Source organism: Mustela nivalis (assembly GCF_964662115.1).
Source record: "Mustela nivalis genome assembly, chromosome: 18".
Taxonomy (NCBI): domain Eukaryota; kingdom Metazoa; phylum Chordata; class Mammalia; order Carnivora; family Mustelidae; genus Mustela; species Mustela nivalis.
Window position 1 is genome coordinate 54,868,131 of NC_139037.1, and position 27,007 is coordinate 54,895,137.

General features: G+C 56.1%; 1 protein-coding gene across 2 annotated transcripts; it reads right to left on the bottom strand.

The window, feature by feature from the left end:
- On the bottom strand, positions 1-26,900 carry PRR12 (proline rich 12). 2 transcript variants are annotated; one of them, XM_082710301.1, is made up of 14 exons: positions 26,332-26,900; positions 24,695-24,807; positions 23,583-23,744; positions 20,179-23,498; positions 18,982-19,648; positions 16,631-17,022; positions 8,068-8,184; positions 7,689-7,822; positions 6,980-7,452; positions 3,312-3,437; positions 3,106-3,203; positions 1,560-1,706; positions 1,368-1,463; positions 1-978 (listed from the first exon to the last, which is right to left on the bottom strand). In XM_082710301.1, exons 1-14 carry the CDS (start codon positions 26,415-26,417, stop codon positions 832-834), a joined length of 6,078 nt encoding a protein of 2,025 aa, XP_082566427.1. In that variant the 5' UTR covers positions 26,418-26,900; the 3' UTR covers positions 1-831. The 2 variants fall into 2 exon arrangements, with proteins under 2 accessions (XP_082566427.1, XP_082566426.1); XM_082710300.1 differs by having other exon boundaries at positions 1-1,035.
- Between the last annotated feature and the right edge of the window lie 107 nt (positions 26,901-27,007).

Here is a 27,007-nt window from a genome sequence, read left to right on the forward strand (position 1 = left end):
TAAAGTGTTTGCTGTTGGGTTTTCGTTTGGCTGGTTGTGTGTACACAGTGTATACAAGTTGAGTTGTACAGAAGCCCAAGAAAGAGCAAGAGACAAAGGGTGGTCGGGAGGTAGGAGCAGAGGGGTTGGGGGGAGGGGAGGGGAGAGGAGACGGATAAAAAATAGAACCACATCCAGACAACAAGGGGATGGGATGGTGGGGGAGGGGCAGACACAGACAATCGCAGTAGAAAAGGAGCAGGAGGGCCAAAGGGAGGGGACCCTTCTCCCCCCTCCACCTCCCCAGCCCTCCGCCCCAGGTATGTACAATAAATAAGATTAAAAATAATTAACAAGATGCGATTTCCCCCTCCCACCCAATGCCGAATGCCCTGGGGAGGCTATGGCCTTTAGCAAAGATCTTGGCCTATGAGGGGAGGATTGGGGGGGAGGGGGGTCCCCCAGCTCTCTAAAGCCACCCCGCCCCCCTCAACCATACATAGACTTTTCCTATACATTATGTACAAGGTGGAGAGGGCAGGGCTGTGGCCATGGAGAGAGGATTGGGGCAAGGTGGGGAGGGAAACCGTTACTAAATAGACATTTATACATATATATAAATAATTTCTCTGTACACCGGACAGTGGGAGGGTTGGGGGGGGAGTGGAGGGGGTGTGGGAGAGGGGAGGAGTCAAACTTTGAACCCTGCCCTGTGGGGGCAGCATGGACACACCCTGACCGATGACCCCCCCCTTCCCTGGCGACAGGGCCCAGGGGGTTAGCTCCTGAGGACACAGTTCTGTCCCAATTCTCCGTTCGTGGAAGAGGTGGCTCCCCCAGGCTGGGCGGGGGTCACCCACAGCGGCTGTGGGCCTGTGCTTGGGCCAGCAGGTCGCTGAAGGAGTCGAAGAGCTGTTCCAGCCACGGCTGGTTCCGCATGCACTGCTGGACCACCTCCTCCTGGCCCAGGTCCTCAGCACCGCCCTCGATGGCCAGGGTCTGCAGGGCATTAGACAGGGAGCTGCGGCGGGCAGCCATTGGGGCCTGGAGGTCTAGCTGTTCCAGGGAAACGGGGGCTGGGAGCAAGACCCCTGGCTGGTTCTGAAGGAGGAGGGGTGGGGGCCAGGACGGTTGGGTCTCAGGGAGGATGGGCTGGGAACCTGGACTCCTGGGTCTGAGGGTGGAGGAAGGGGCTGGGGGCCTGGACTCCTGGGTCTGAGGGAGGAGGAGGGGGCTGGGGGCCTGGACTCCTGGGTCTGAGGGAGGAGGCGCTGGAGGTCTGGATTCCTGGGTCTGAGGGAGGAGGGGGCTGGGGTCCAGACCCCTGGGTCCAGAGCAGAGCCTGTGGGGCAGAACCCCAGGGCGTCGTGTACAGCGGGTGGGCTTACCTGGTCCCGGCAGCGCAGGAAAGTATGGTACTTATAGTGGTGGAGGGAGTGGTAGAGCGTGTAGTATCCCGACTTGTCCAGCTCCACCTTGAACTCCTGGACAGACGGAGCGGAGAAGCTTCACGCCACTGCCCAGGGCGGGGCAGCTCCTGTCGCCAGGCGCCCGCGCCGCCCACCCACCCCCAGCCACACCTGGGCTCGGACCACGCTCCTCTTGAGTTTGCTGAGCGTCTTGCGGTTGTACGGCTCCCCCGCCGGCCGCAGCCGCACGGCCCCCTCCTCCGGGGAGCCCTCCCCACTCTGCTCCACTTGCAGTTGGGGGAACGTGTGCAGGGCGTCCTGTGGGAAGTCAAGTGGTTAGTGGGACATCCCCCGGACCCACACTCTCCAAATGCCCCGCTCAATTCCACTCAGTTCTCAGCTGCCTCCATTTCTCTCAGGCTGCAGATCAGAAGACCCTCAGGAATCCTGGGTGTCTCATCTCAAAGGACAGAGGAGCTTAGGCCTATCTGGTGACCATGTACTGTGCTTTGGGGCCGAGCCCAGCTTCTCGGAGACCTCTAATAGTCCACTCAGGGGGGTGCCTGGGTGGCTCAGTGGGTTAAAGCCTCTGCCTTCAGCTCAGGTCATGATCCCAGGGTCCTGGGATGGAGCCCCTCGTTGGCCTCTCTGCTCGGCGGGGAGCCTGCTTCCTCTCCTCTCTCTGCCTGCCTCTCTGCCTACTTGTGGTCTCTGTCAAGTAAATAAATAAAATCTTAAAAAAAAAGAAAAATTCTACTCAGGATTCTCAGCCCCAGCCTCACATCCTACTCAGAATTTCGAGACACGGCCCAAAATCCAGAATCCCCAGTGCCAAGCGGACATTCCATCCCAGAATGTTAAAACCAGAGGAAGACTCCATCCCATCATTCCCAGACTTATCCTAATATTCCACCACAGAAATGTTAACCCTGGGATAACACCCTACCCAGACCTGTCAGAGCTGGACTAACTCTACATCCCAGAACTCTTGGTTACCCTGACATCCCACCCGGACTGCCAGAATCAGATTCATTATTTTTATCCCGTATCATCGGGGAGACTAACATGCCACCAAGAATTTTCTGAACCAACGGAGAATCCACCCCAGAATTCCCAGATCCAGACCGGGACCCATCCGGACATTTTAAGGCCAGACTAACACTCCATCCCAGAATTCTGTTGTGCTAACACTGTATACCCAAGTTCTCAATCCCACACAACGCTCCCCATCAGAATTTTCAGAGTGGCCCGAATATTGTACCCCTGAATCTGAGGCCGTTCCAGAAAGGAAATCATACAGGTGACTTAACAGTGAGGCCTGAGACGCTAAGAATTCCACATGAGAAGAGAAGCCATCAGAATCCGCTTACTACTGTCTCCCAGCAAGGCCTTGGCCACCTGCTGTCCCCAAACCTTCCCTCCATAAACTCTGCTGGGCTTTCCCAGCTGCGCACCCCCAACCTTTGCAAGTCTCTGGATCTCTCCCCAACAACCAAGCCCCAACCAAGCCCCCATCAAGGCCCCTCCATCTTGGTGGACAGAGACCACCTCCAGCTGGAGCCCCACCCTCAGCTTTGCCCCTGGCCAAGCCCGAACCTTCTAGCGGCTGCTCCCTCCAGGGCCTGACGCTCTGCAGACCCCGTGGCTCACTCATACCCATCTCTCACGATTCCCACCGCTGGGCTCCAGACCCCTCCCACCCAGGCCCCACAGGTACCTGCAGGGCTGGGCTCAGTGACAGCCGCTTCAGGACTTTCTTCTTGTGCTCATTGAGGAGACCATCGATCTTCCGCATGGGCGGCAAGTACAGCTCGTCTGCAAGATCAGGAGGTGGCTTCAGGGGATCTGAAGCCCCATGGCGCACAGGGAGGGGGTGGGGCAGAGCGGGAGTGCCAGAACCTTCTTCCCCAGGCCTCCACTCACCGTGCGTGTCCTCCAGGGCCTGGATCATGTCTGGGTCGAGGGCTGTGCTCACCAACATCTCCACATAGCTGCGGTACATCTCCCGCATTGCCCGTGTCTTCAGCAGACGCCCAGGGACTGCCCGCTCTGGGGGAGAGGGGGGTGAGAATGAGATCCGAGCTCACGATTCGGCCTTCATCGGAGGCCACCTGGGTAGCAATGTTCTACGTACCAGGGCCAGAGAGAAACCCCTGTTTTCAGGGAGCCCTGAGTCCCAGTGCAACACGCTCTAAGGGTGGGCATCACAGGCATGGATAGTAACCAGTTTGGCCTGGCCAGCCAGGGAAGGTCAGTTCAAGGTCAGACAGGAGTCAAATCTTGACTGATGGGGAAAAAAGCATTCCAGGCCAGTGAACTTCATGTTTGACTAGTTCCGTGTGGCTTCAATAAAGTCTAAAGAAGCAGCATAATTGGTTTCCAAACCAGCGAAGCCACTCAGAGATCAGATCACAAAGGGCAAGACTGTGGGAGGAGGTTGGAAGTGAAGAGAATAGGGGCTTTTCGTGGTGGGTGCTAGGGAGCCATGGGAAAGCTGTGAGCAGGGGAGGCGCAAGGGTTAAGTATAGAAAGACCCCTCGAGGCCATGTAGGGGATGGATCAAAGGGATGAGACCAGAGACCAGAGGCCAGGATAATGGACATAAAAAAGGATGAATATGTAGCAGGGTCATAAGGACAAAATCCAGAAATGGAGAACAGGAGGACTGGAGGGCCAGAGCTGAGGACTTCCCAGCTGTGGAGGTGAGGGAGCAAAGGCTTGTGTGCCAGGAGATCTGGCCTGCTGACTGAGTAGCCAGTGGGGTTGAGATAGAGAAATTGGGACAAGAACTCAGTGGGATCCGGAGGGAGGAGGTTTGGGGGAGGCCTGGAGGGGGGCCAGTGGGAAGAAACTAGCAAGGCTCACTGGGAAGCTGAGCCTGCCAAGTGAGAGGTGAAGCAACAAGGCCAAGGTCAGGAGTGAGGGACACTTACATGAAACCCAAGAAGGAACATTGGGGAAAAAAGAGAAGCAGATGGTCCTGAATGGCCCTAAAATGTCCCTTAGAGAGGCGTGAGAAATGTCCATTTGACTCATCCACGCGGAGGGTCCTTGGTGACAGTCATTTCAGGAGCCAGAGTGAAACCCTGGCAGTGGCTATCAAACTCCACCAGGCCTTAGCCCAAACCCTCCTATGGCTCTTGTGTCACTCCGGGTAAAGTCCTTCCAATGGGAGCACCAGGCTCCATGACTACTGTCCCTCCAAGATCTGGTCCTGTTCCTTCTCTGCCCTCACTTCTCACCCTCTCCTCTTACTCACTCGCTCCAGCCACTGGCCTCCTTCCTGATCCCCAGACACGCCCAGCCTGGAATGTTCGCTCTCCCAGTCACCCAACCCCAGCCCTGCTGCACTCGGATCTCTGCTCCAGTGTCATTTCCAGAAGCCTTCCCCAACTCCCTCATCCCCCTGAAAACAGCCCCTGCTATACCACCTGGATCTTCTGGACCAGAAATGCTTTTCTGAACTGCCTTTAAGCCTGGCCAGTCTTACCCTGACCATTTTTCTCATTGTTTTGTGCTCTGTTACATAACGTGTTTATCTGATGGACTCCCCCAGCTAAGACTGCAAACTCCCATGAGGATACATGTTTTTGCTTATTCTGTTCACTGCCGGAACCTCCTCCATGGCATGAAGTAGGTACTCGATAAAGATGTGTAGAACAGGGCTTGGGAAGCCAAATGGGAGCGGACTAGAGGAGGTGAGAGAAGACAGTTACTGCAACGTCCTTCTAGAACATCTATGATGAGTTTAAGGAAGGAAAGAGTGTCAGTCTGGGACACACGGAGGATCCCTGCTCTCAGACAAGCAAGGAGGTTAGTTCTGCGGGCTTCTGGGCTGAGTGAAGCATGAGTCACACTCACTTGCTCCTGGTCCAATGGGCTGAGGCGAGACAGACCCAGACCCAGACCCATAGTGACCCTTGGCAGGGGAGCTGCTCCCATAAGAGGGTGGAGTTCAGCTCCTCCCCTTTCCAGCGCTCAGGAAACTCAGAGCTGTCCATGCATCTCCATACTGGGATTACTCACAACCGCTAAGGAGTAGAAACAACCCAGAAGTCCATCAACTAGTGCCTGGCGATACAGGGTGGTCTATCCATCCACACAGTGGGATCGTACTCAGTCACAAAAGGAATAAGGTCCTGACACACCTACCATGCGGATGAACCCCAAATATTAACACCAATTGAAAGATGCCAATCAAAAAACCTACACGTTATAGGATTTCCTTATGCATAATGTCCAGGAAGGGAGTGATAACCCATCGATACAGGGGTTCTTTGTGGGGTACTGAAAGTGTTCTAAAATTGACTGCCAAGATGGATGCCTAGGACTGTGCTAAAACCCACCGCATTGGGGCCCCTGGGTGGGTTGAGCCTCTGCCTTCAGCTCGGGTCGTGACCTCAGGGTCCTAGGATCAAGCCCCACATCATCTCATCAGGCTCTCTGCTCAGCAGGGAACCTGCTCCCCCCGCCCCCGCCTGCTTCTCTGCCTACTTGTGATCTCTCTCTGTGTCAAATAAACAAATAAAATCTTAAAAAAAAAAAACCACCGCATTTTATGTTTTTAAGTAGGCAAACTATATGATGTGTCAATTCAACTTAAATTTGTAAATCGCTGAAGAAATAGGAAAGGGAAATTGAAGGTCAGAGAAAGATCTGCAAATCTGGGCCTTTGCTAAATGCTCCCCCTTGCGGCACCCTCACGACATCCCCTTTAACTGCTTCCACCTGGCATGATCCGGCATGCCCAATTAAAAGACTACATTTCCCAGACTCCCTTGCAGCTAGGTATGGCCATATGACCCGGATCTGCCCAATGGGACATGAGAGACAGCATATGTGCCATGCCCAGATCTGGCAACTTAAAAGAAAGGTCCCCCACCCCCCACCCCCACCCCCCCACCCCGTTCCCTGACCCCTGACTCACTTCCCACTGATAGGCCTGCAGCTTTGGGGCTGCCGGAGTGCCTTTGATCATGTGCTTGAGGACAGGAGGCAGGCGGGAGGCAGAGCAACAAGAGGAAAAGAAAGACAGACCCTGGACAACTTAAGAGCCTCTTATTTTCCAAGAAACCAACACCTAAGTCGGGCTTTGACGGAAAGAGACCTCACTCATTTGACTGCCCGCAGGCTTTAGTCTGTTACAACAGCTACTCTTGGAGCACCTGGGTGGCTTAGTCGGTTGGGCAAGGTTTGGCTGGGGTGGTGATCTCAGGGCATGAGATCAAAGCCCCAGCTCAGCGGGGAGCCTGCTTCTCTCTCTCCCTCTGCCCCTTCCCCTGCTCGCGCTCTCTCCCCCCTCAAGTAAACAAACAAAATCTAAAAAAAATAAAAATTAAAAGGTTTAAAAATTACAGTATCTACTTTGTAGCCCTGCTATGATCATCGCACAAATTAATCCGTGTACAGAATTTAGAAAAGACACCCATTCCAGTTAGGCGTCATGTAACTGACAAATACCGCTATTATTTTAATTTACAAATTCTCGCTGCTGGAACCCTGTGGCCCGAACTCGTCCACACCTCCTCCAGAGGCTGTGGATTCACTTCCTCAGGCCTCCCCACCCGCCTCGTGGCTCCCGAGGACCTCACCGTCCTCGCTGGGTGCTCCCGGGGATGACTCCGAGTCCGAGGAGCTGCCTGGCGGACCCCCGCCCGCAGAGGCATTGCCCGCCGCCTCCTTCAGCCACTTCTTCCTCTTCTTGGGGGGCGGCTCGGCCTTCACCTTGGTGGGCCGGGCCTTGGGCAGCCGGGAGGTGGCGGGTTGTCCCGCAGTGAGGCTCCGCTCAGGCCGAGTCTGCCGTCCGCCTGCGCTCCGCTCTCCCCGGGCCAGCCGCTCCCCGCGTGTCACCCGCTCCTTCTCCTTTTCCTTCTCGAGGGGCCGCGGCGGGGAGGGCTTCTCAGGAGCAGGGGGCTCAGGCATGGGTGTCTCAGGCGTCTGCTCTGGGGGCTTCTCACATACCGTCTTATCAGCGGTCTCAGGCTTAGGAGGTGGTGCCGGGGCCTTGGGAGGCGGTGCCGAGCTGCCCCCAGCAGACGCGGGGCCCTTGGCCTGCCCTGAGCGTCTGGAAGGGAACACGGGAGGGAATGGTTGTAGTCCGCAGACCCTAAGAGACCCCAATGCTTCTCTTGAGATCCCCATCACAGTGAGCACAGAACCAGCTTCTCCTCCTGCCTCTGTCTGCCCCCCAACCCCAGACCTGGGTCCCTTTCTCTCTCTGGGCCTGTGTCCACTCTCCCTGTCTCTACCTCTTCTTGAACGTTCCATCCCCATGCCCATCGCCACCGCCCACCAGGGTACCTGACGGGCACTGGGGGCCGGTGCCAGGGTTTTCGGGCACAGACCCTCACATAATCCTTCTTGTTGACATTTTCCAGGAACTTGACATAAAGGCGCTGATACCGGTTTTTTGCGTCCCCAAAATATCCCAAATACTATGGAGGGAAAGAGGCACGTGAGGAAATCCTTCATCCATAGCAGCCAGGCAGCCTGGCAATCCGATCCCTGAGACTTCCACCCCTTCCGCCCCACCATAAGAGCCCTTCAGCCTCCTGGAGATGGGGCCTCCCTTTGGGCCACCCCCTAGAGAAGTGGTGAATCCCAGACATGCATGACGGTGGGGCTGCCCCCCCCCACCTCCCGGGCCTCTCCAAGTCCTCACTGCCCCCTCCAGGCTTACATTACTGGTGGCACAAAACTGCCGCTGCCCGTCCTTGATCTCTGGAGTGAATTTCTGCAGCAGGGCCTTCTGCACTCGCCAGATGGGGGGGGGCTCCCGCCCCGTCTGCAACGCCAGCTGAGGAGGGGTGCCAAGAGGCCAGCTAGGTCAGCCCTCCCTGCCCCCAATTCCTGGGCCCTACATTCTCCCTCGATAACCCCTTCGAGAAAAGGCACCATTGTCAACAGGTATCGCCACACACTGTCCAGCACCTGTCTTGGCCCTAGGATGGTCTCAGCCCTGGGGAGGCAGCTCGAGGCTGACCACGTCCTCCCCCACACCCCACACCGCTGCTTACCCTCAAACAAGGTGTTCCTTCTTGTGCTACAAAGTTTTAACTGTTACAACGTTACAGAAAGATGGCCTTTATAAAGGGACTTAAAGTAATGTCAATGCCTGTGCACCCAGCCACCATCTTCCAGACGCCATGCTGGCCCTGGGGTACAGTGGGGAATGAGACTGACTGCGTCTTTGACCGAGATCTTCTTCACAGAGACAACAAGACAGACAAGCAAATAAAACAGGGTAAGGTTGCGGCTTGTGCCAAGAACAGACAGGTGACAAGTGACAGGTGACCTGCGGCCACTTAATTCATCTCCCTCTCCACGACAGGGCAAGACACAGTGATATGAGGCTCCCCCATCTCCACTCCACCTACACTCAGATGAATTCCCCACCCCGAAACTTTTGTGACACCCCAGCTGGGTGCTGGAAACTGAAGGCTATTATACCCAGCATGTATAATCTGGAGAGAGTAAGTGGCATAGCAGGAGAGCCAGACATGGCACCAAAAAATGACAGCACAATAAGCACATGAATGGCAGACGCCCCTGCCCCTCCAGACACTGTGGAAGCCTAAAGGAAGGACCTCAAATGCAATCTGAATCCAATAATGCTTCCTGGAAAAGGTGACACCTAAGTGAGTCCTGGAAGGACAATGTCTTCTGTGAGCAGGCTGAGCAATGACACGGGACAGTGTGGAAAAGTGTGGGACGGGACGCCTCATAGCTCAGTTTGCTGAGTGACTGACTCTTGGTTTCAGCTCAGGTCATGATCTCAGGGTTGTGGGATCCAGCCCTGCATGGGGAATCCACACTTAGTGCAGGTCTGCTTCTCCTTTTCCCTCTGCTCCTCCCCCTGCTCACTTTCTCTCTCTCTCTCTCATAAATAAATACAACCTTAAAAAAAAAAAAAAAGATGCAGTGGGAAACACGCATAACCCACAGATGAACGGAAGTTAGTCCCTGTATTCAAAGAAATCACACTCAAGTGATAACAGGATTCAGATGATAATATCAATTGATTGGTCATGGCTCAGAACCAGCTCCAGCATAAGTGCTGCAATGAATTGATGATGTCTGCCCCGGGCAGGAGCTGTAACACTGGGGTCTGTTTGTCAGCTATCCACTGCCCACTCCTAGTTCCGGTCAGTGGTTTTCACATCCATTTTTGTGTGTGTGTCCATGATTTTGTGTGTCCCTCAGATCAACTTGGGTAGTGCCAAGAAGAGATGACAATAACCTGATGAGAATGAGGTCTAAAAGGGCTCTTGGGGGCGCCTGGGTGGCTCAGTCGTTAAGCATCTGCCTTCAGCTTAGGTCATGATTCCAGGCTCCTGAGATCGAGCCCCACATCAGGCTCCCTGCTCGGCAGGAAGCCTGCTTCTCCCTCTCTCACTCCCCCTGTTTGTGTTCCCTCTCTCTCTGTGTCTCTCTGTGTCAAATAAAATCTTAAAGAAAAAAATACACCAAAACTTCTCAAATAAATAAACAGGTAGATAGATAGAAGGGTTCTTGGCTTAAGTCACAAGAGGCAGGATGAGACAGGAATGCAGATGCCCTGGTCCCAAGTCCTTTTCTCCAGCTACCCTATGGTTCCCAGTCCTCCCTCCTGGTCACCTTGGAGAGTCAGGTCAGAGGCCCAAGGGTTGGGCCACATGCTGCTGTGCTCCAAAACCTTCTAGGACCCCTAGTGCAGGCTCCACAGTCTGGCACAATGAGGCTTTGCCTCAGTTCTCTTTCTCTTCTCTTGCCCCTGCCCCACAGGCCATCCAGATCCCTCCAAATTCAGCAGATGAACCCCAGATTGTTGGATTCTCCAGGTTTTTGCATATGCAGTGCTCTCCGACCCCCACAAACGGGTGCCTTTTGCCTCTCAGTGTTAACATCATCGTCCCCATTCTAGTTCTCAGAAGCCGGCGAGAAAGCCATCAGAGCATCCCTCCCAGCCAGGGAAGACCACCCCGTCTCTTCCCCCTCCCCAATTGGCCTCCTCAAAGGCACTGATTCTCTACCTGGACTCGGGCCCCTTGGCTCACCAGACCCCAACTGAGCTTGGTGGCTTTCTCAGAACCACTATTCCTCTCTGTGGTCATCACACTCAACCCCTGGCATCAGCCTTGCCTGATCTCCAACCAGAGCCAGTCAGAGGCCCTCCTTCCCACCTCTCCTGGTGTCAATCCTATCACCGACCACACCCACTTCTCCTGCCCCCGCCCCCACAGAAGCCACAGCTGATTGGAAGAGACCTGACCAGGCAGCCAATCAACAGGCAAATCACTAATCCAATCTTGGCCCCAAATGCTGGGCTGGACCAATCACATTCTCTTCTGGGAATGTGAACTCTTAAGAAGCAAAGACAAGGACAGTAAGCAGCAGGACCGGAATGAGCCAGAAGTACCTAGAAGGATGATAGTAAGAAAGCTTTGGGGCGCCTTGGTGGCTCAGTCATTAAGCATCTGACTCTTCATCTCAGCTTATGATCTCAGGGTTGTGAGTTCAAGCCTCACAGTGGGCTCCATGCCAGGTGTGGAGCCTACTTAAAAGAAAAGAGAGAGAGAGAAAGGAAGGAAGGAAGAAAGAAAAGCTTCATGCTCCATGAACAAGGGAATCGGTGTCACAGGACTGAGGTGGCAGACAGACTACCATCAGGCCTATACACCTCCCCAGCCACCACCCTGCTAGCCAGGGGCCCTAGCAGCTGCTGGAAAACCCAAAAGTGGACTTCCCAGCAGGTGCCCATTGATCTCACTCCAGCATGACCTGGCAGCTGCTCACCTTCCCAGGTTCAGCGTTCAGCACTCACAACGCAGCCACTCAACCCCTTGAACGCCGTGTTTTTGCTCATGACACAACCTTTGCACCCTGCTCCCTCCATCAGGACCACCTGCCCCCTACTTTTCTCCATCCAACAAACTCTTACAAGCTCAGCATTTACATCCTCTTAAATCTTGAACAAGAACTGGAAGTTAATGTTATCAGTCCCACTTTATAGCTGGGGAAGCTGAAGCAGAGATGAGGGCTAGCCTTGTGCTAATTTGGCTGCCCCAAATATGTTCCATGAGTAAAAAATATACCCAAGATTTCAAAGGATTGATATGAAAAAAATGTAAAACATCTCGTTAGCTTTTTCTGCGTTGATTACATGCTAAAATGATTGTTCTAAATAAGCTGTGTTAGAGAAAATACACTCCTGTGGCTAATCTCGCCGATTTTTAAACTTTTTTTTAATTCTTTTTCTTTTAGGAAGGCTCCACGCCCAAAGTGGGGCTTGAACACAGGACCCTGAGATCAAGAGTCACATGCTCTACTGACTGAGCCAGCCATGCATCCCTCCCTTTTTTTAAAGCAGGATACAAGAAAATTTAAAATGACGTATTCACGGGCGCTTGGGCGACTCGGTCAGTTGGGCATCTGCCTTCAGCTCAGGTCATGATCTTAGAGTCAGTCCCAGGATCGAGCCCTGAGTTGGGGTCCCTGCTCAGTGGGGCACCTCCTTCTCCCTCTGCTCCTTACTTTATTTATTTCAAATAAATAAAGAAAATCTTTTAAAAAAGAAATAAAAATAAGGGGCGCCTGGGTGGCTCAGTGGGTTAGGCCCCTGCCTTTGGCTCAGGTCATGATCCCAGGTCCTGGGATCGAGCCCCGAATTGGGCTCTCTGCTCAGCTGGGAGCCTGCTTCCCCCTCTCTCTCCATCTGCCTCTCTACCTACTTGTGATCTCTCTTTCTGTGTCAAATAAATAAAATCTTATTAAAAAAATAAAAGACGTAAAAAATAAAAATAAAATGATGTATACAGCCCATGACATTTCTAGTAGACTACCACTGTTCTGGAAATAACTACGGCCCCTTGCTCATTTTCAGAGATCTTTAAAATAAGAATGCTTCCTAATTTTTAAAAGATCGGGGCGCCTGGGTGGCTGAGTTGGTTAAGGAACTGCCTTCAGCTCAGGTCATGATCCTGGAGTCCTGGGATCAAGCCCCACATCAGGCTCCCAGCTCAGCAGGGAATCTGCTTCTCCAGCTGACCTCTCTCCTCTCATTCTCTCTCTCTCTCTCTCTCAAATAAATAAATAAATAAATAATCTTTAAAAAAAAATAAAGGATCATAAAAACAGAACAAGAAGACATAGCAGAGGGCGCCTGGGTGGCTCAGTGGGTTAAAGCCTCTGCCTTCGGCTCAGGTCATGATCCCAGGGTCCTGGGATCGAGCCCCGCATCGGGCTCTCTGCTTGGCAGGGAGCCTGCTTCCTCCTCTCTCTCTCTCTGCCTGCCTCTCTGCCTACTTGTGATCTCTACCTTCCAAATAAATAAATAAAATCTTTAAAAAAAAAAAAAAAGAAGAAGAAGACATAGCAGAGACCCTGCACCCTGCAAAACCTAAAATATTTACTAGCTGGCCCTTTATAGAAAAAATGTGCCCAGCTTTGCAGAGGGAACTAAGCAAAGGGACACCTACTGGGTGCCACCCAGGGTTCCATGGAGCTTTAAGGCCTGGATTCTCCAGTTACCTGAAGGAGGTACTAACGAGATCACCTCTATCACCAAATCCAGTCAGGGAGGGTCGACACCAGCCTAGCCCAAAAGTGGCAGAGAATGAACCAGTCAGGTTAAGGCCAAAGCTGGGCTCTCAGCAACAATGCCACCAGCCTGCCCTGACTCCAAGCACACCAACAGGTCTCCAATGTCTGCAGAAGTGATTCAGTCCTGGGGCTGTGTGTCCCCCATTGTAAAGCACACTCATGTTGTATTTTAAGCATCTGAGTCCTTGCCCGGCCTCATGCCAGCTGGGAGGTGGTGTCAGATGGCTGTGGCTCCAATCCCAGCTCGGCACCCGCCAGCCGACTGAGTCCCTCTCCAAATGTGAACTTCCTCATCTGTAAAAGCCCTGCTCTTTCGGCCCAGTGCTGGACTCCCTGTCACATGTGCCACTGCCATTGTCAATGTTGGCCAGAATGTACACAGAGAAAGGTTGAGTCTGGTGCTGAGAGCCCAGGCTCCTGGGGCCAACAGAACCAGTGTGGATCCCGGGCCATGAATGTCTAGGAAGGCTACTGTGGCACTCTGCGCCTCAGTTTCCTTCCCTATAAAATGGGAAGAGTAATCCCTATCATGGGAGGTGATTATAAAGATAAAACTTGAGGGTGCCTTGGGGTTAGGCATCTGCCTTCTGCCCAGGTGATGATCCCAGAGTCTTGGGATCGAGCCCCACATCAGGCTCCCTCCTCAGTGGGAAGTCTGCTTCTCCCTCTCCCTCTGCCCCTCCCCCTGCTCATGCTTGCGCCCTCTCTCCCAAATAAATAAATAAAATCTTAAAAAATAATAATAAGTAAATAAAGAGAAAACCCAGAGACAGCAGTGAACATCGCACAACAATGTGAATACACTTTATGGCACTGAATGGTACCACTTAAACATGGTTAGAATGATAAATTTCATGATATGTAAAGGTTACCACAATTACAGTAAAAAAAAGGAGGGGTACCTGGCTGGCTCAGTCCTTATGGCACATGACTCTTTTTTTTTTTAAAGATTTTACTTATTTACTTGACAGACACACCATAAGTAGGCAGAGAGGCAGGCAGAGAGAGAGGGAAGCAGGCTCCCCACCGAGCGGAGAACCTGACGAGGGGCTTGATCCCAGAACCCTGGGATCATGACCTGAGCCAAAGGCAGAGGCATTAACCCACTGAGCCACCCAGGCTCAGGGCACGTGACTCTTGACTAAGGGTCATGAGTTCTAGCCCCACTTTGGGCATTAAGCTCGGTTTTTAAAAAAATTTTAACTAAGTTGAGGCGCCTGGGTGGCTCAGTAGGTTAACCCTCTGCCTTCGGCTCGGGTCATGATCTCAGGGTCCTGGGATCGAGCCCCACATTGGGCTCTCTGCACAGCAGGGAGCCTGCTTCCTCCTCTCTTTCTGCCTGCCTCTCTGCCTACTTGTGATCTCTCTCTGTCTCGAATGAATAAATAAAATCTTAAAAAAAATTTTTTTTAACTAAGTTAAAAATATGAAGAACAAGAGGCACCTGGGTGGCTCAGTGGGTTAAGCCTCTGCCTTCAGCTCAGGTCACAGTCCTGGAGTCCTAGGATCAAGCCCAGCCTCAGGCACCCTGCTCAGTGGGGAGCCTGCCTCTCCCTCTCCCTCTGCTTGTGCACTCTGTCAAATAAGTACATAAAATGTCTTAAAAGAAAAATTAAGAACAAAATTCCTAGTTCTGACTGTGATCTGTCTCAAACCCTGTCCTAAGGAGTTGGCAGCTGTCCCTCTCACTGCTGTTCATTCAGTATCTTCCTTGCTTATCCCAGCCGAAGATCAAATCAGCTTCAGAAGTCATGAAGTTAACGTGAAGCAATGTGGGGCGCCTGGGTGGCTCAGCTGGTGGAGCGTCTGACTCTTGGTTTTGTCTCAGGTCAAGACAATCTCAGGGTGGAAAGCATGAGGACAGCATAGGGTTCTACGCTCAGAACAGAGTCTGCTTGAGATTCTCTTTTTCTGTCTACCTCTCCCTCTGTGCCCTCTCTCTCCTTCTGTCTCTAAAACAAATAAATAGGGGTGCCTGGGTGGCTCAGTGGGTTAAACCTCTGCCTTCAGCTTGGGTCATGATCTCAGGGTCCTAGGATCAAGACCCACATCAGGCTCTCTGCTCAGTGGGGAGACCTGCTTCCCCCTCTCTCTCTGCCTGCCTCTCTGCCTACTTGTGATCTCTGTCAAATAAATAAATACAAATCTTAAAAAAAAAACTAATAAATACATTGTTTCCCCCCAAAATGAAATAATGTACACAAGACATAAGGGCATTGAGAAGGACTGGGAGAGATACAAAAAGGAAGGAGCAGGGAGGGAATTCTGGAATTGCTGGCTGGTTTGAGGAACGTGACCAATCACTCTGGCATTTGGCTTTGTAATTCCCTAATATACCTTTCATCAATGTTCTTTTGGGTGAAGCAACCACCATGCTAAAAAAAAAAAAAAAAAAAAAAAAAGACAAGGTACGGAAGACAGAACATGACATCTGGAATTGGTGGGATAAGGCAGGGGACAGAATGTGCCAGAACAGAAAGAGAGAAGGACTAGCCAGGAGGGGACGATGCTGGAAGCTGAGGGATGGGTACATACAGTCCCGTTACTCTAGTGGCTCTACTTCTTCTACAATAAGATGGTGTAAAAATCATACAGCAGAAGACATATTAAGTTCACCTCATAGAACATAGGAAGCAGCAAAGCACAACAACTGTTAACCTGATAATGAATTCGTCCCACAATACCTCCATCTTAAGAAGCTACACCAGAGAGTAAATTAAACTTGATAATGTACCTTAAGGGCCAAACATATTCCTGGCCCCCGTTGTCAATACTCAGTCTGTGAAACTAACGGGAAGAAAGCCCGTCGTCTCTCGGGTTACCATCAAGGTAATGATGGCTTGCTGACCCACCAAGGACTTGTTCAGCCTCATGTCCCAAGAGAAGCCTTACATGAGCATCTCATGTCACCCACCCTTGTCAAGCACCTATGCTATGAATCCTTTGATCCAAAATCTCCCTGTCCAATGAACCGAGTACAGCAGTGGTCAGCAAACTTTTTCCATAACGGAGCAGATAAGAAAGATTTTTGGTGTGGTGGGTCAACTAAGCTCTGCCTCAGCTATCTCAATTTGCCATTGTATGGGGAAAGCAGCCCTAGGGGATTTTAAATGCATGGGCATGGGTTGTATGCCAATAAAACTTTATTCATAACAACAGGCAGGGGCCTGGATTTGGCTCCTGGAGTCCACAGTTGGCCAAACCCTGAAGTAGAGTCAATGGAAGCAGGAAATGGGCCGATCTGCAAAGAGTGTCTTAAGATGTGGCCTCACAGTCCCAAATCATTGGCTATGTGTGTGTGTATTCACAGGAACATTTTGTTACTGCCTCACGTTTCCACCATTATGCTACATGTTGCAAAGCAGCCTGGCTCTCTTGGCTTGTACAATTAAATTAGAACCTTCACTGAGACCAGCACCTGTCTGCATTCTTCCTTATTGGTACCCCAGCGCCCAGAATGTCTGCAATAAACATTAACAATTACTTTTTCCCATTTCCAAGACCTCTCCTCCTCAATCTCAGAGCCCCACGCAGCGGCTGCATGCTCCAGACCCCATCAGCCTGGGAATTCAGGACGGCCCCCGCTGAGCCTGTCATCTAGCAGGCGCTCAGTCACCGCTCTGGGGCCAAATCCCTCGGGCCTAGCTTTCAGACGCACTCACCTTGAGAGAGGGGATGTCCTCGGCACGGATGACGAACTCGTCGCGCTCCCGGAAGATGCCCTCCCCGCCGCTCTCGCCGGCCTCCTCGTCAGTCTCCCCACACACTGCCGCCGTCTCCTGCTTCTTGGCTAAGTGCAGGGGCCGTGCATCGGGAGGCTCGGGCTCCTCGGGGGACGGGGCAGCGGGCTCCTCCGGCGCGACGGCCGGCGGGGGCGGCGGTGGGGCGGGCGGCGATGGCAGGGGCGGCGGGGGCGGCGAGCTGGGTACTGGGGCCACCAGAGGGGGCGGTGAGGGCAGGGCTGGCGGCGGGGGTGGTGGGGGCGGCGGAGGCGGTTGCGGCGTCGGGGCAGGAGGCGGCGAGGGCGGGGGCTTCTCCTCCAGCAGCGGGGGCTCTGTGGGCGAAAGGGGCATCAGGGCAAACCCCTGGGCTCGGGGAGGCCCCCTCCACCTCCAGTGCATGCGTGGTCCCTCAGGTCTGCAGTCAGTGTCAGTCAACGTCAATCAGTGCCTGCTGTCAGCCCTTTCAGGCTCCTCTCTTCCCCAGGGTCCCAGCAACCCTCTTCCTGCTGTGTGCTCCCATACCCCTTCTGATCAACCCGAGTTCTTCAGCTAACACCCGAACACCCATCGCTGCTCCAAATCCCACTCATCTCCACTTCTTACTCTTCTACTGTTGCCCTTTGTCCAGTCAAAGCCTGTATCTGTCTCTCCCTTTCTTTGAAGACTTTGCTTTTAAATCTGTACACCCAACATGGACTCGAACGAAGGACCCCAAGATCAAGAACAGCATGCTTCACTGACTGAGCCAGCAGGGCACCAAGGCCCTCCCCTCCCCGACTTTTCATACCCACTTCTGCCCCCAGATAGCCAGAGAAAGCCCAGGTTCCCTTCTTTCTCCAACTTCCTACTAAGCCTTCCCACCTGGAAAGGAACATCTGTCCCTCCCCATCTTTTCCTGGCTTCCACATACTCCCCACTTCTGTCCCTTTGGGTAGTTAATACCATTACCCCATGTCCCTCCATCAAAATCAGTCATCCTTTGTCGGACCACCAACCCTTCCTCATCCCTCAACTGTCTCCTACCCCAGTCTATCTACCCTTTGTCTCCCCTAGTCCCTACAAACTCCTTGCCCTGCCCTGACACAGCTCCTAGTTCCTGAATGCCATTCACCATCTGTAGCACCTCTCCTCTTGTCCCTGAATGTCCCTCCCTATGCCAACAGCTCCTCAACTCCCCCAAAGCTTTTCCACTCTGCCGAAGTCCCTCCCTGAGGACCCCTTCCCAGCTCCCACGCTAATTCGGAGTCCCTGAATTTTCACCCTGTTGCCTCTTTTAGTCCTGAAACACCTCTTAGTTGCCTCAAAGCCCTTGCTGGCTCTCACCTCCCATTTTTTTACCTTCCCTCCCAATTCTCCAATCATTCCTTCTGTGCCTCTACCTCCTCGTATCTGCTCAGGAGTCTTGTCTTTCCTCCATCCAAAATTTTCCTTGCCCTTTCCTTGAACTGCTCTCTACTAGGGATCATTACTGCCCATTATAGCCCTGACTCCCCATGGGTTTTTCTAATGTCACCCTCTGATGCCTTAAAATCCCTAAAACTGCTTCTTCTCCGTCACTGTGTCCTTAGCCAAAAGCCTTCCTGACCCTTCCAAGGTTCTCACCCCCCAGGGCTCGCTTCCATTTCAGCAAATTCTGACACTGCTCAGAAGGCCCCGGTAGTTATCTACACTTCGGCCTCCCATCATCTTGTTCCCTTGCTCCCCGTTTCCCACCTTCCTACAACCCCGGAGAAGTCCCCTCATGCCTCTGAGCCCTCAAGCCTCCTCACTGTCCTAAACATCCTTCTCCGAATCAATGCCTCCATTTCCCCCCATCCAAAGCACCTTAAAATTTGTCCAAAGCCTCTCCCAGGATAGACCACCATCCAGACCTTGCACACACCCCCAGCCTTTTCCTCTCACCGCCCCCCAAGACCCAATTAATCAACGTTCCAGTCTCCCCCTACCACTCCCACAGACATTCTTCTGTCTTTTACCATGCGTCTCTAAATCCTAGCTCCTTCTCAGGCCCCATATCCCCTGGCTGTCTTCAGAACCTCTCAGTATCCTTACACCTCCCTGTCCCCATCACTTAAAACCTGCTGTCTCCCAGCATTCTCCAATGCCCACCTTGGGGCACCTAAAGCCCACTTAGCATCGTGGACAGGTCAAAAAATTAGTCCTTTCTTGCACCAACTGTATGCCCTCAATTTGTGAACTCGCAAATCTACTTCATCTACAGCATAACTGATGCCTCTTACACAGTGCGCGACCTGCACAACCCACCCCCAAACCATCTTCCCAGAGCTCACCGGGTGTGCCATTGCTGCTGGCACTAGGAAGCCCCGGGAGTGGGGGAGGCCCTGGCACCGCAGCCTCAGCTGCCAAGGAGGGCACATCTGGGGTGGAAGTGTCCTTAGGCCCAGCGAGGGGTGGGTCATCGAGCGCAGAGATGGCCGAGGAGATGCTCTCCTGCAGGTCCCGGTTCTTGGCCACCGAGTCTTCTTCATCGGAGGAGAAGGAGGGCAGCGTCTCCAGGTTCCGCTTCAGCTCCTCGTCTAGCCGCTTACAGGGTGAAGGGCAGCCCAGCCCCAGCCCCTCGCTCTCAGCCGCCTCCAGTGCACCCCCCAGCCCAAAGGCGCCGGAGGGTGGGGGGTGTGGCACAGTGGGGGCGGTAGGAGGCTGAGGCTGCAGGCCACGGGCGGGCACGGAGGGCGGCACGCTCTTGGGGGGGCTGAGCGGGGGTGTCAGGCCGGCCTGGTAGAGTGGTGGATGACGCTTGCCGGACTTGAGGAAGTCCAGGAAGGAGGCCATGAATCCGGACTTCATCTCTGGCTGCTTCTCCTCCACCTCCTTGATCTTGGCCTCAATCTTCTCCCGGGTCAGGCTGGAATCCAGGCTGTTGTGGTCAGCGCCGGATATAGCGTCGCCTGAGGAGGCTCCCAGACCCTCGCCGGCCTTGGGCACAGACAGCTTGATCTAGGTATCAGGGCAGTGGGGAGTCAGGGTCCACAAGTCTGGGGCCCCAAGTCCCCTCCCTGCTCAGAGGCTGAGGTGCAGGCCCCCAACACTTCCTTAAGGCCTAGATCACTTTCCCACTTTCAGCCTGTAAAACCCTATAATCAAAGCCCCCAGACCCCTTCTCTCAGGTTCCAGAATGACAGGACTGGCATTCCTCCCTCAGCATTCACTGACTCCTCTTAGCCTCCACTCCAGGAATCCAGTCTCGAGACCCTCTTCCCACGAGACCCAGGAATCCAGAAACCCCCAATCATGGCTCCTTCAAGACCCAGAACCTAAGAACCCAAGCTTCAATCCCCTATGTTTCCCTTTAGACCCTGAAGTCTCAATTCTCAGATTTCTCTGATGGTGGAAGCCTAGAATCCAAACCCTCAGGTTCATTGCCTCTGAGGCTCAGGAATATAAACCCCAGCCCCCACCACACCCAACTGGAGTCCCAAGCCTTTGCCTTCTCCAACCTTAGCCATCTGAACCCCAGTCCTTCTCACCTTAAGTGGCTTTAGGGGCTCCAGCCGCGTGCCCCCCGCCTCCTCAGCCTTCCTGCCCCGACCACGGCCCCGGCCCCGAGGTTTCTTGGCCCCATCAGTGGGCGTGGAGACCGAGGCTGGCCCAGCAGTGGCGGGGACCTCCAGCGGGCGGATCCGGGGCCTCCCCCGGGGCCGGGGTGGGCCATCACGCTTAGCCTTTGTGGGCTTGCGGCCACGGCGCCTGGGGCCATCCGGGCCTGGGTTGGGTGGACAGAAGTCGATGTCGCCCAGGGGTGAGAGGGCTGGGCGGGAGCGGCAGCTGGACACCAGGTCGGGCAGGCGTCGAGGGTTCAGGCGGATGTCAGCAGGCACATCGGCCTTGTCCTCATCCGCCTCAAACTCGTACTCCTGGGCGTACAGCTTCTTGGGTGTCTGGAAGGGCGGGTCACGGCGCCGCAGCAGGTGGAAGGAGGATGTCTTGAGCAGCTTCTTTGGCTTGGTAGAGCAGAAGATGGGCGAGGTGAGGCCTCCCTTGGGCTCCGAGGCAGGCGGCGGCGGTGGCGGTGGCGGTGGTGGCGGCGGGGCCGCCTGGTGGGGCCCGCTCTGGATCAGGCCCAGAGGCTCGGCGTTGACCGTGGAGGGCAGTTCAGGTGGCTTGCTGGGGTCCAGGCCCAGGCCTGGCGTCTCGGGCCCAGCTCCAGACGCCCGACCAGGGCAGTAGGGCCCATAAGGATCATAGGCTGGGGGGCCTGGAGGCTGCCCAGTTCCCGCCTTGGGATCGCCCTCGTCCTCGGGTGGCCCAGCCTTGCCATAGTCGTCCGCTGCCCCTCCGCCGAACATCTCTTCCATGGTGGGGAAGAAGCTGCGCTCCTCATCTTGGAGCAAGGAGTCAGGAAAACAGATGGACGTGAGTGGCACAAAGCGGGGGGCCTTGGTGCCCTGCGGGCTGGGGCTGCGGTAGGCACCAGAGGGATCCTTGCCCTCGGTATTAGGTGGGCCCACACCAGTGTCACCAGGCCCCGGGGGCAGTGGCTCCAGGGCCCCAAGCAATTCCTGCATGGTGCCCGGCGGCTCCAGACTCTCCTCGGGTCGCAGGCGGGGGCTGGGGGCACCAGGCTCCAGGCCGTGGCTGCGGAGATGGGCCTCGAGCTGGAGGGGCATGGGTGGTGGAGGCGGGGGCGGCGGTGGGGGCGGCTGGGGTGCTCCATCGCGGGTGGCTGACTCCAGGAGATGAACACCAACTTTGGGGGCGCTGGGAGAGGGGCTGGGGGCATGGCTGAGGACTGAGGGGAGCAGCTGTGGGGGCGGAGGTGGGGGCAGCACCAGTGGGAGGTCAGGGCCCCCAGCCTCCAGGAGGAGGCCATGGGGTGTGGGCTGGGCAGGCTGAGCTGTGGGAGGTGGGGGTGGTGGGCTCTTTTGGAGGAAGGCCCCCAGCTCCTTGGCACCTGCCCCATAATGGACAACTGAGGTGGCCAGCCCCTCTGGGGTCTCGCCGCCCCGTTCCGGCCCTTTCTTCTTCTCCTTCAGCCTCCCCAGGCCCAGCTCCAGGGCTGCCGTGGTACCCTCATCAAGGCTGCCACTGCTGCGGATAACGCTCTGTAGATGATACCTCTGGGGGTCTTCCTTAGCCAGCTCGTAGGGTGTGCCCGGTGGGCCCCCGGCCCCACCACTACCCCCAAGTCCCTTGGAGGCATCTGCCGCCCCATCTTCCCCCACCAAGCCGTCTGCCCCTGAGGTCCGCGGGGGGCTAGGAGCCTGCAGGAGATGCTGGATGAGGAATTCCTCATCTTCCGTGCGCTCGGCAGGAGGGCCGCCGGGCCCTGCCAGCAGCTCTGAGCCATCCCCCTTGCCTTTGTAGCCCCCTGCTCCGGCTGCATAGCTGCCGGCTCCTGGGGGTGCCAGGAACGGGGCTGACGCCAGGACGGAACTCAGGTATTTGCCGGGGGCCCCCGGAGAGCCGACTCCGGGCGGGCGGCCAGGGGCCGGCGGCGACTGCAGCGGGCGGATGATGTGAGAAGGGCTGGCCTCCCCACCACCCCCCAGAGAGCTGGGCCCCCAGCCACCTCCGTGACCTGAGAGCGCAGGGGAATGGCCAGTGCTGTAGCTGAGCGAGGGGCTGGCCGTGGGCAGCCCCTGGGAGTGGGCAGCTGGCCCTGGGTATGGCTCACCCTGAACACCATAGAGCTGCCCCTGCAGCTGATCTGGGGAGTAGCTCTGGCACGTGGCTAGGCCAGGAGGTTGGGGGCCACTGGGAGGCTGCGGGGGCCCCCCTGAGTAGCTCGGGCCTTTGCTCAAGTCCTGGGCTTGACCCCCTCCAAACCCTTGCCCATAGGCCTGGGGTCCTAACAGCCCTTGGGGCTGACCAGGAGAATAGGCTTGGCCACCTGCCCCACCAGCCCCAGAGGCCTTCCCGGTGGCATAGGCGGCTGCTGGCCCACCCAGACTCTGGCATTTGGGTGTGGCCGTCGAACGGGGTGGTGGGGGTCTGTTGGCACCGCCCGCAGCCGCTCCATAGCCACCTTTGCCCGTCTTGTAACCGGGCGACTGAATGATGGGGCGGTAACCTCCACCGCCACCCCCTGCCCCACCTCCTCCAGCTGCCTCTGGGCCCGCAGCCCGGCCTGATGCTCCAGCCGCCGCTCCACTGGGCCCGGCCTTGCTAGGCTCCCCAGCACCAGGAGAGGGCTCCCCACCGCCCAGGGGGCTGCAGGCCAGGTTAGCCCTGTGGCCCATGGAGGGATAGCTGCCTCCACAGCTCAGATAGTGCTGGAGGGCATGGGCTGGGGGCGGGGGTGGCGGGGGCTGGGCACTGGCCGGCCGCTGGTAGTGCTTGATGACGGTGTCCTGGCGGGGCAGGGCCCGCTCGGGTGGCGGGGGGCCTGGGGCAGCACCCGAGAAGTTGTACAGCTGTGGGGAGGACTGTTCGGCGGCGGCGGCGGCGGCAGCAGAAGAGGAAGCCAGCAGGTTGAACTGAGTCGGGAGGTGGCGGGGAGGTGGCGGGGGGTCTGGGGGGCCGGGACGGTACGGAGGGGTCTGGGCCGGGCCAAGACCAGCGGGCCCCAGGACACCGCCCCCCGCCAGGCGCTCGAAGCCCAGCGAGGATGGCACTGTGGGTGCCTGCGAGGGCTTCAGGTGCAACACGTCATGAGGGGACAGGAGCCCATTAGCTGGGGGGCTGAATGGGGGGTCTTGGAGGCTGAGGGATGAGGGCACTGGGAAGGGGCGGCTGCCGAAGGAAGCCGGGTGCTGGTAGGCCGACAGGGCAGAGGAGGATGGAAAGGTGCTGGAACCCGGCAGGGCGCCTGAAATGAAGAGCTCCGTGGGGCCCGGCGTGTGCATGGCTGGGGACGATGGAGAAGACCACAGGTCAGGGCAGACCACATGCCAGCCCCACCCTGGCACTCCTGGGCCGGCGCTAGGCTTACCTGTTTGCCAGGAAGGACTGCGGAACTGGGAGAGGAGAGAGGAGGCAGAGGGGCCAGGCTGGGGGCCCCGGGACTCCAGGGCCGAGATGAGGTTCATGACGGAGGCGTCGGGCCCTGCTGAGCCCGCGTGGTGGAGGCCAGTGTCGAAGAGTCCAGAGAGGCCTGGCCAAGGACAAGGGGGCAGAGTCAGCTAAGTGGCAGAGTTGAAAGGGAAAAGGAAAAGGCCAAAAGCAAGTTGGGTTAGGGAAAAGGACTGGAGAAAGCAAAGAGGGAGATTCAAAGAGAATCAAGTGAACACAGCCAAACTAAGGAGACAGGGCTGAGGACAACAAAGAGGAAAAGGGAGCCAATCAGCAGGATGAAGTATACCCCAGTCATTAGGGCAGGGAGCCCAGGAGAGGAAAGGTAGGCAAAGGACGGGGGCAGGGGAGACACAAAGGATTTGGGCAATTCTAGCAAGGAAGGGGAAGGTATGGGGGTAACCAAGGCCACTTAGAAGCACTGGGAGGACAGGCCAAAAGGAGTTGATTAAAAGTGGAAGGATCCCAGAAAAAAAGGGGCAAGAATAAAGGGAAGGAACCAACCAGGAAAGTTAAGGATCAAATCGGACAATATAATCTCCTTGTTGGTTCAGCTAGGAAGGAGGGAACCAATCAGAAGCCCTAGAGGTAGGTCTACACAGGGAAGAATAAGGTGGTGGGCAAACCCAGGAAAAAAAGGGAAGGTCCAAAGACTTAGAGCCATTCAGGAAGAGAAGGAATCAGGAAGAACGAATTCACAGGATCAAGGAGTCAAAACACGGGCAAACCCAGAGGGAAAGGACTGAGGGTGGGATAGAGAGGAGGAAAAGCCTGGAAGAGAAGGTGGGATTTGGGGGCTGAGGGGACGGGGCCAATTGGAGCGAAAGAGGCGGGGCCAGAGACGAGGGTGGACGAATCCAGCGTGATATTGAGCAGGGACCAGCAGCCTCAGAGGCAACCAATCAGAGGAAAGGTAGCAAGGGGCGGGCCGGGACACAGGGCACGGCCAATTAGGAGGGGTGGAACTTTCAGCAGCCAACCAGCTGCCTCGGAGGGAGGGCCAGCCCAGGCGGGGCAGGACGGGGGCCGTACCTGCCGGGTGGTGGTTGGTGGCATAGCTTTGCAGTGGGTGGGGGGCCGCGTAGGCCTGGCGGTGTAAGATGTCGGTCTCGGGGTGCGAGGTCCTGGAGCTGCCATAGACCAAGCTGGGAGGAAGGGAGAGATGTTAGGGTGTCCTCCAAAGCTGCCCTAGAAGGGAACTCAGCAAATCCCCCGGGGTGAGTGGGGAAATCTTCCAGCTGACTGGGGGTTATCCTAAGGAACCTTGGGCCCTAAAGGAAAAAAGACAAGGGAATCGGGGTACCCAACGAAAAGAGCCATGAAACATTCCCCAATAAATAAAGTCCAGATAGTCTCACGTTTACAAACACAGCCATGCACAGAGACGAGACAAACAGAAAAGGGTGAAGAGTCAGAGGAAGCACCTCAAGTTAAGAATGTGAAAGGCATGGACTTCCTACCGAGCCCACCACCCCCTGGATGACACGAGGCCCTGGGGCCAACCTGAGAGGTGCATGAGGTCGCCCACTCTAGTGCACACACGTGGGAACACATGGCCCTGAACTTCATGGGGTGATGCGAACAGAGTTGGGAGAAGGTAGATTGTTCTCCAAACGGCTGGGATGCGGGGTGGGGAAGGGATAGGACTAGGGGAAAGTACCAGGTACAAGTGCGAACAAGAACAACGTCCATCCCCAGGGGTTGAGGTTCAAATGTATGGCCCCTTGCAAGCCCAGGTATGTGTGCAAACGACGATCCAGCTCACTCGTGGGGAAGGAAACATACAGAGCGCTAAGTCCCAAATGGAAAATCCTAACACATGCGGGATCTTGCCCAACCACGCTGGGTAACCCAGGGGGCGGGGGGCTGGGGACAAGTGAAGAGTGAGGGCAGAACATACACATCAGGCAAGGGGCTGATTCGCAGGTGAGCAGGCTACCAACTAAGCACGAACAGGGCCCACGCTCACACACACAACCACACACCACGGAAACATCTGAATCTTCCCATGCTACGGCCCCGATTCATGGCTCAGACTCGAGAGGTCAAATACTCCACTCCTCGCCATCTACTAGGATTCTCTGCCTTTGGGGGTGGGGGAGCTAAAGGGGGCGTGTCTCAGATTCCAGGACCCCCCCCTTACACACACAGAACCCCAGCTTGGAAAGGGGGCGGGGCCCTGTGCCCACTCTGCGCGCGGAATTTCGGTGGGGGGAGGCCGAGTGGCGCGGCCTCGCGCAGTCCCGAAACAATAGGACGGGAGGGGGGGCGCCCCCCAGGTCTGCGTTCTAATTCTCCTTTCCATCCCACCTTAGCAAGAGCAGAGCCTGGGGCGCAGGGGGTAGGAATCAGCAAGCCGGGAATCCAAGGATGGGGGGAAATCCAGGCCTTGCTTCGCGAGTCCCTCCCACCTTCCCGGGGCCTTTCCGTCCGAAATTGTTTTGCACCCCCATTTTCCCGCTGCATCTCTCCCTTTGCATGCCGGAGCTGGCTTGGCGGAGTTTGCAATTTGCAAACTGGGGCGGCGGCGTTGTTGCAAACCGAGGAAGGCCGCTCCCTTGCAAGCCGGAGGGGAGTTTGCGATGCACGCGTCGCCAGGCGGGCCAGGCCCGGCCCGGCTGGGCCCCCACCCCTTGGCCCCTTCCTCCAGGCCACCCTCGGCTCCTTACCTAGCTTTCGCTGACCTCTCGTAACTCCATCCCGCCCCGGCGCCGAGCGGGTCCCCGAAGCCGGCGCTGGGGTAGTTCCTGTCCATGAATTGGCCGCGGTGGAAATTGGGGGGAGGGGGAGGGAGGGAGGGAGGGAGGGGGCGCGCGCGCGCTCTCCTCCGCCGCCGCTCCCTCCGCTGCTGCTTTTTTTTCCTCTCTCTCTCTCTCTCTCTCTTTTTCTTTGCAGCCGCCGAAGGCCCGGGAAGGCCCCGGGCTGGGGAGGGAGGGGGCAGGGGCGGAGGGGCGGGCAAGGGAGGGGGGTGCAGCCGCCGAGCCAAGGAGGGGGAAGGGGGGTTCCCCCTGGAGGGAAAGGGGGGTAGGAGGGACCCCGCTGTCTCCGCCTTTGCCCCGGCGCTTGCAAGAGAGAAGGGAGGGCGCGCGCTCAGGAGGGGGCGTCCCGGGCGGCCCCGGGGTGGGTGCGGGCGCTGGGTGCTCGCTCTCTCGCCGCCGCCGCCGCCGCCTCCTCCTCCTCTGCGCTCACGGTGCAGCCATCTTTGCACAAGGCGGCTGGGGGAGGGGGGAGGGGAAGGGGGGGCGGCGGGGTGTCTGGCTGCGCTCCGCTTCCTCCCACAATCCCGTGCAAATGCAAAAAAAAAAAAAAAAAAAAGAGAGAGAGAGAGAGCGCTAGATACTAAGC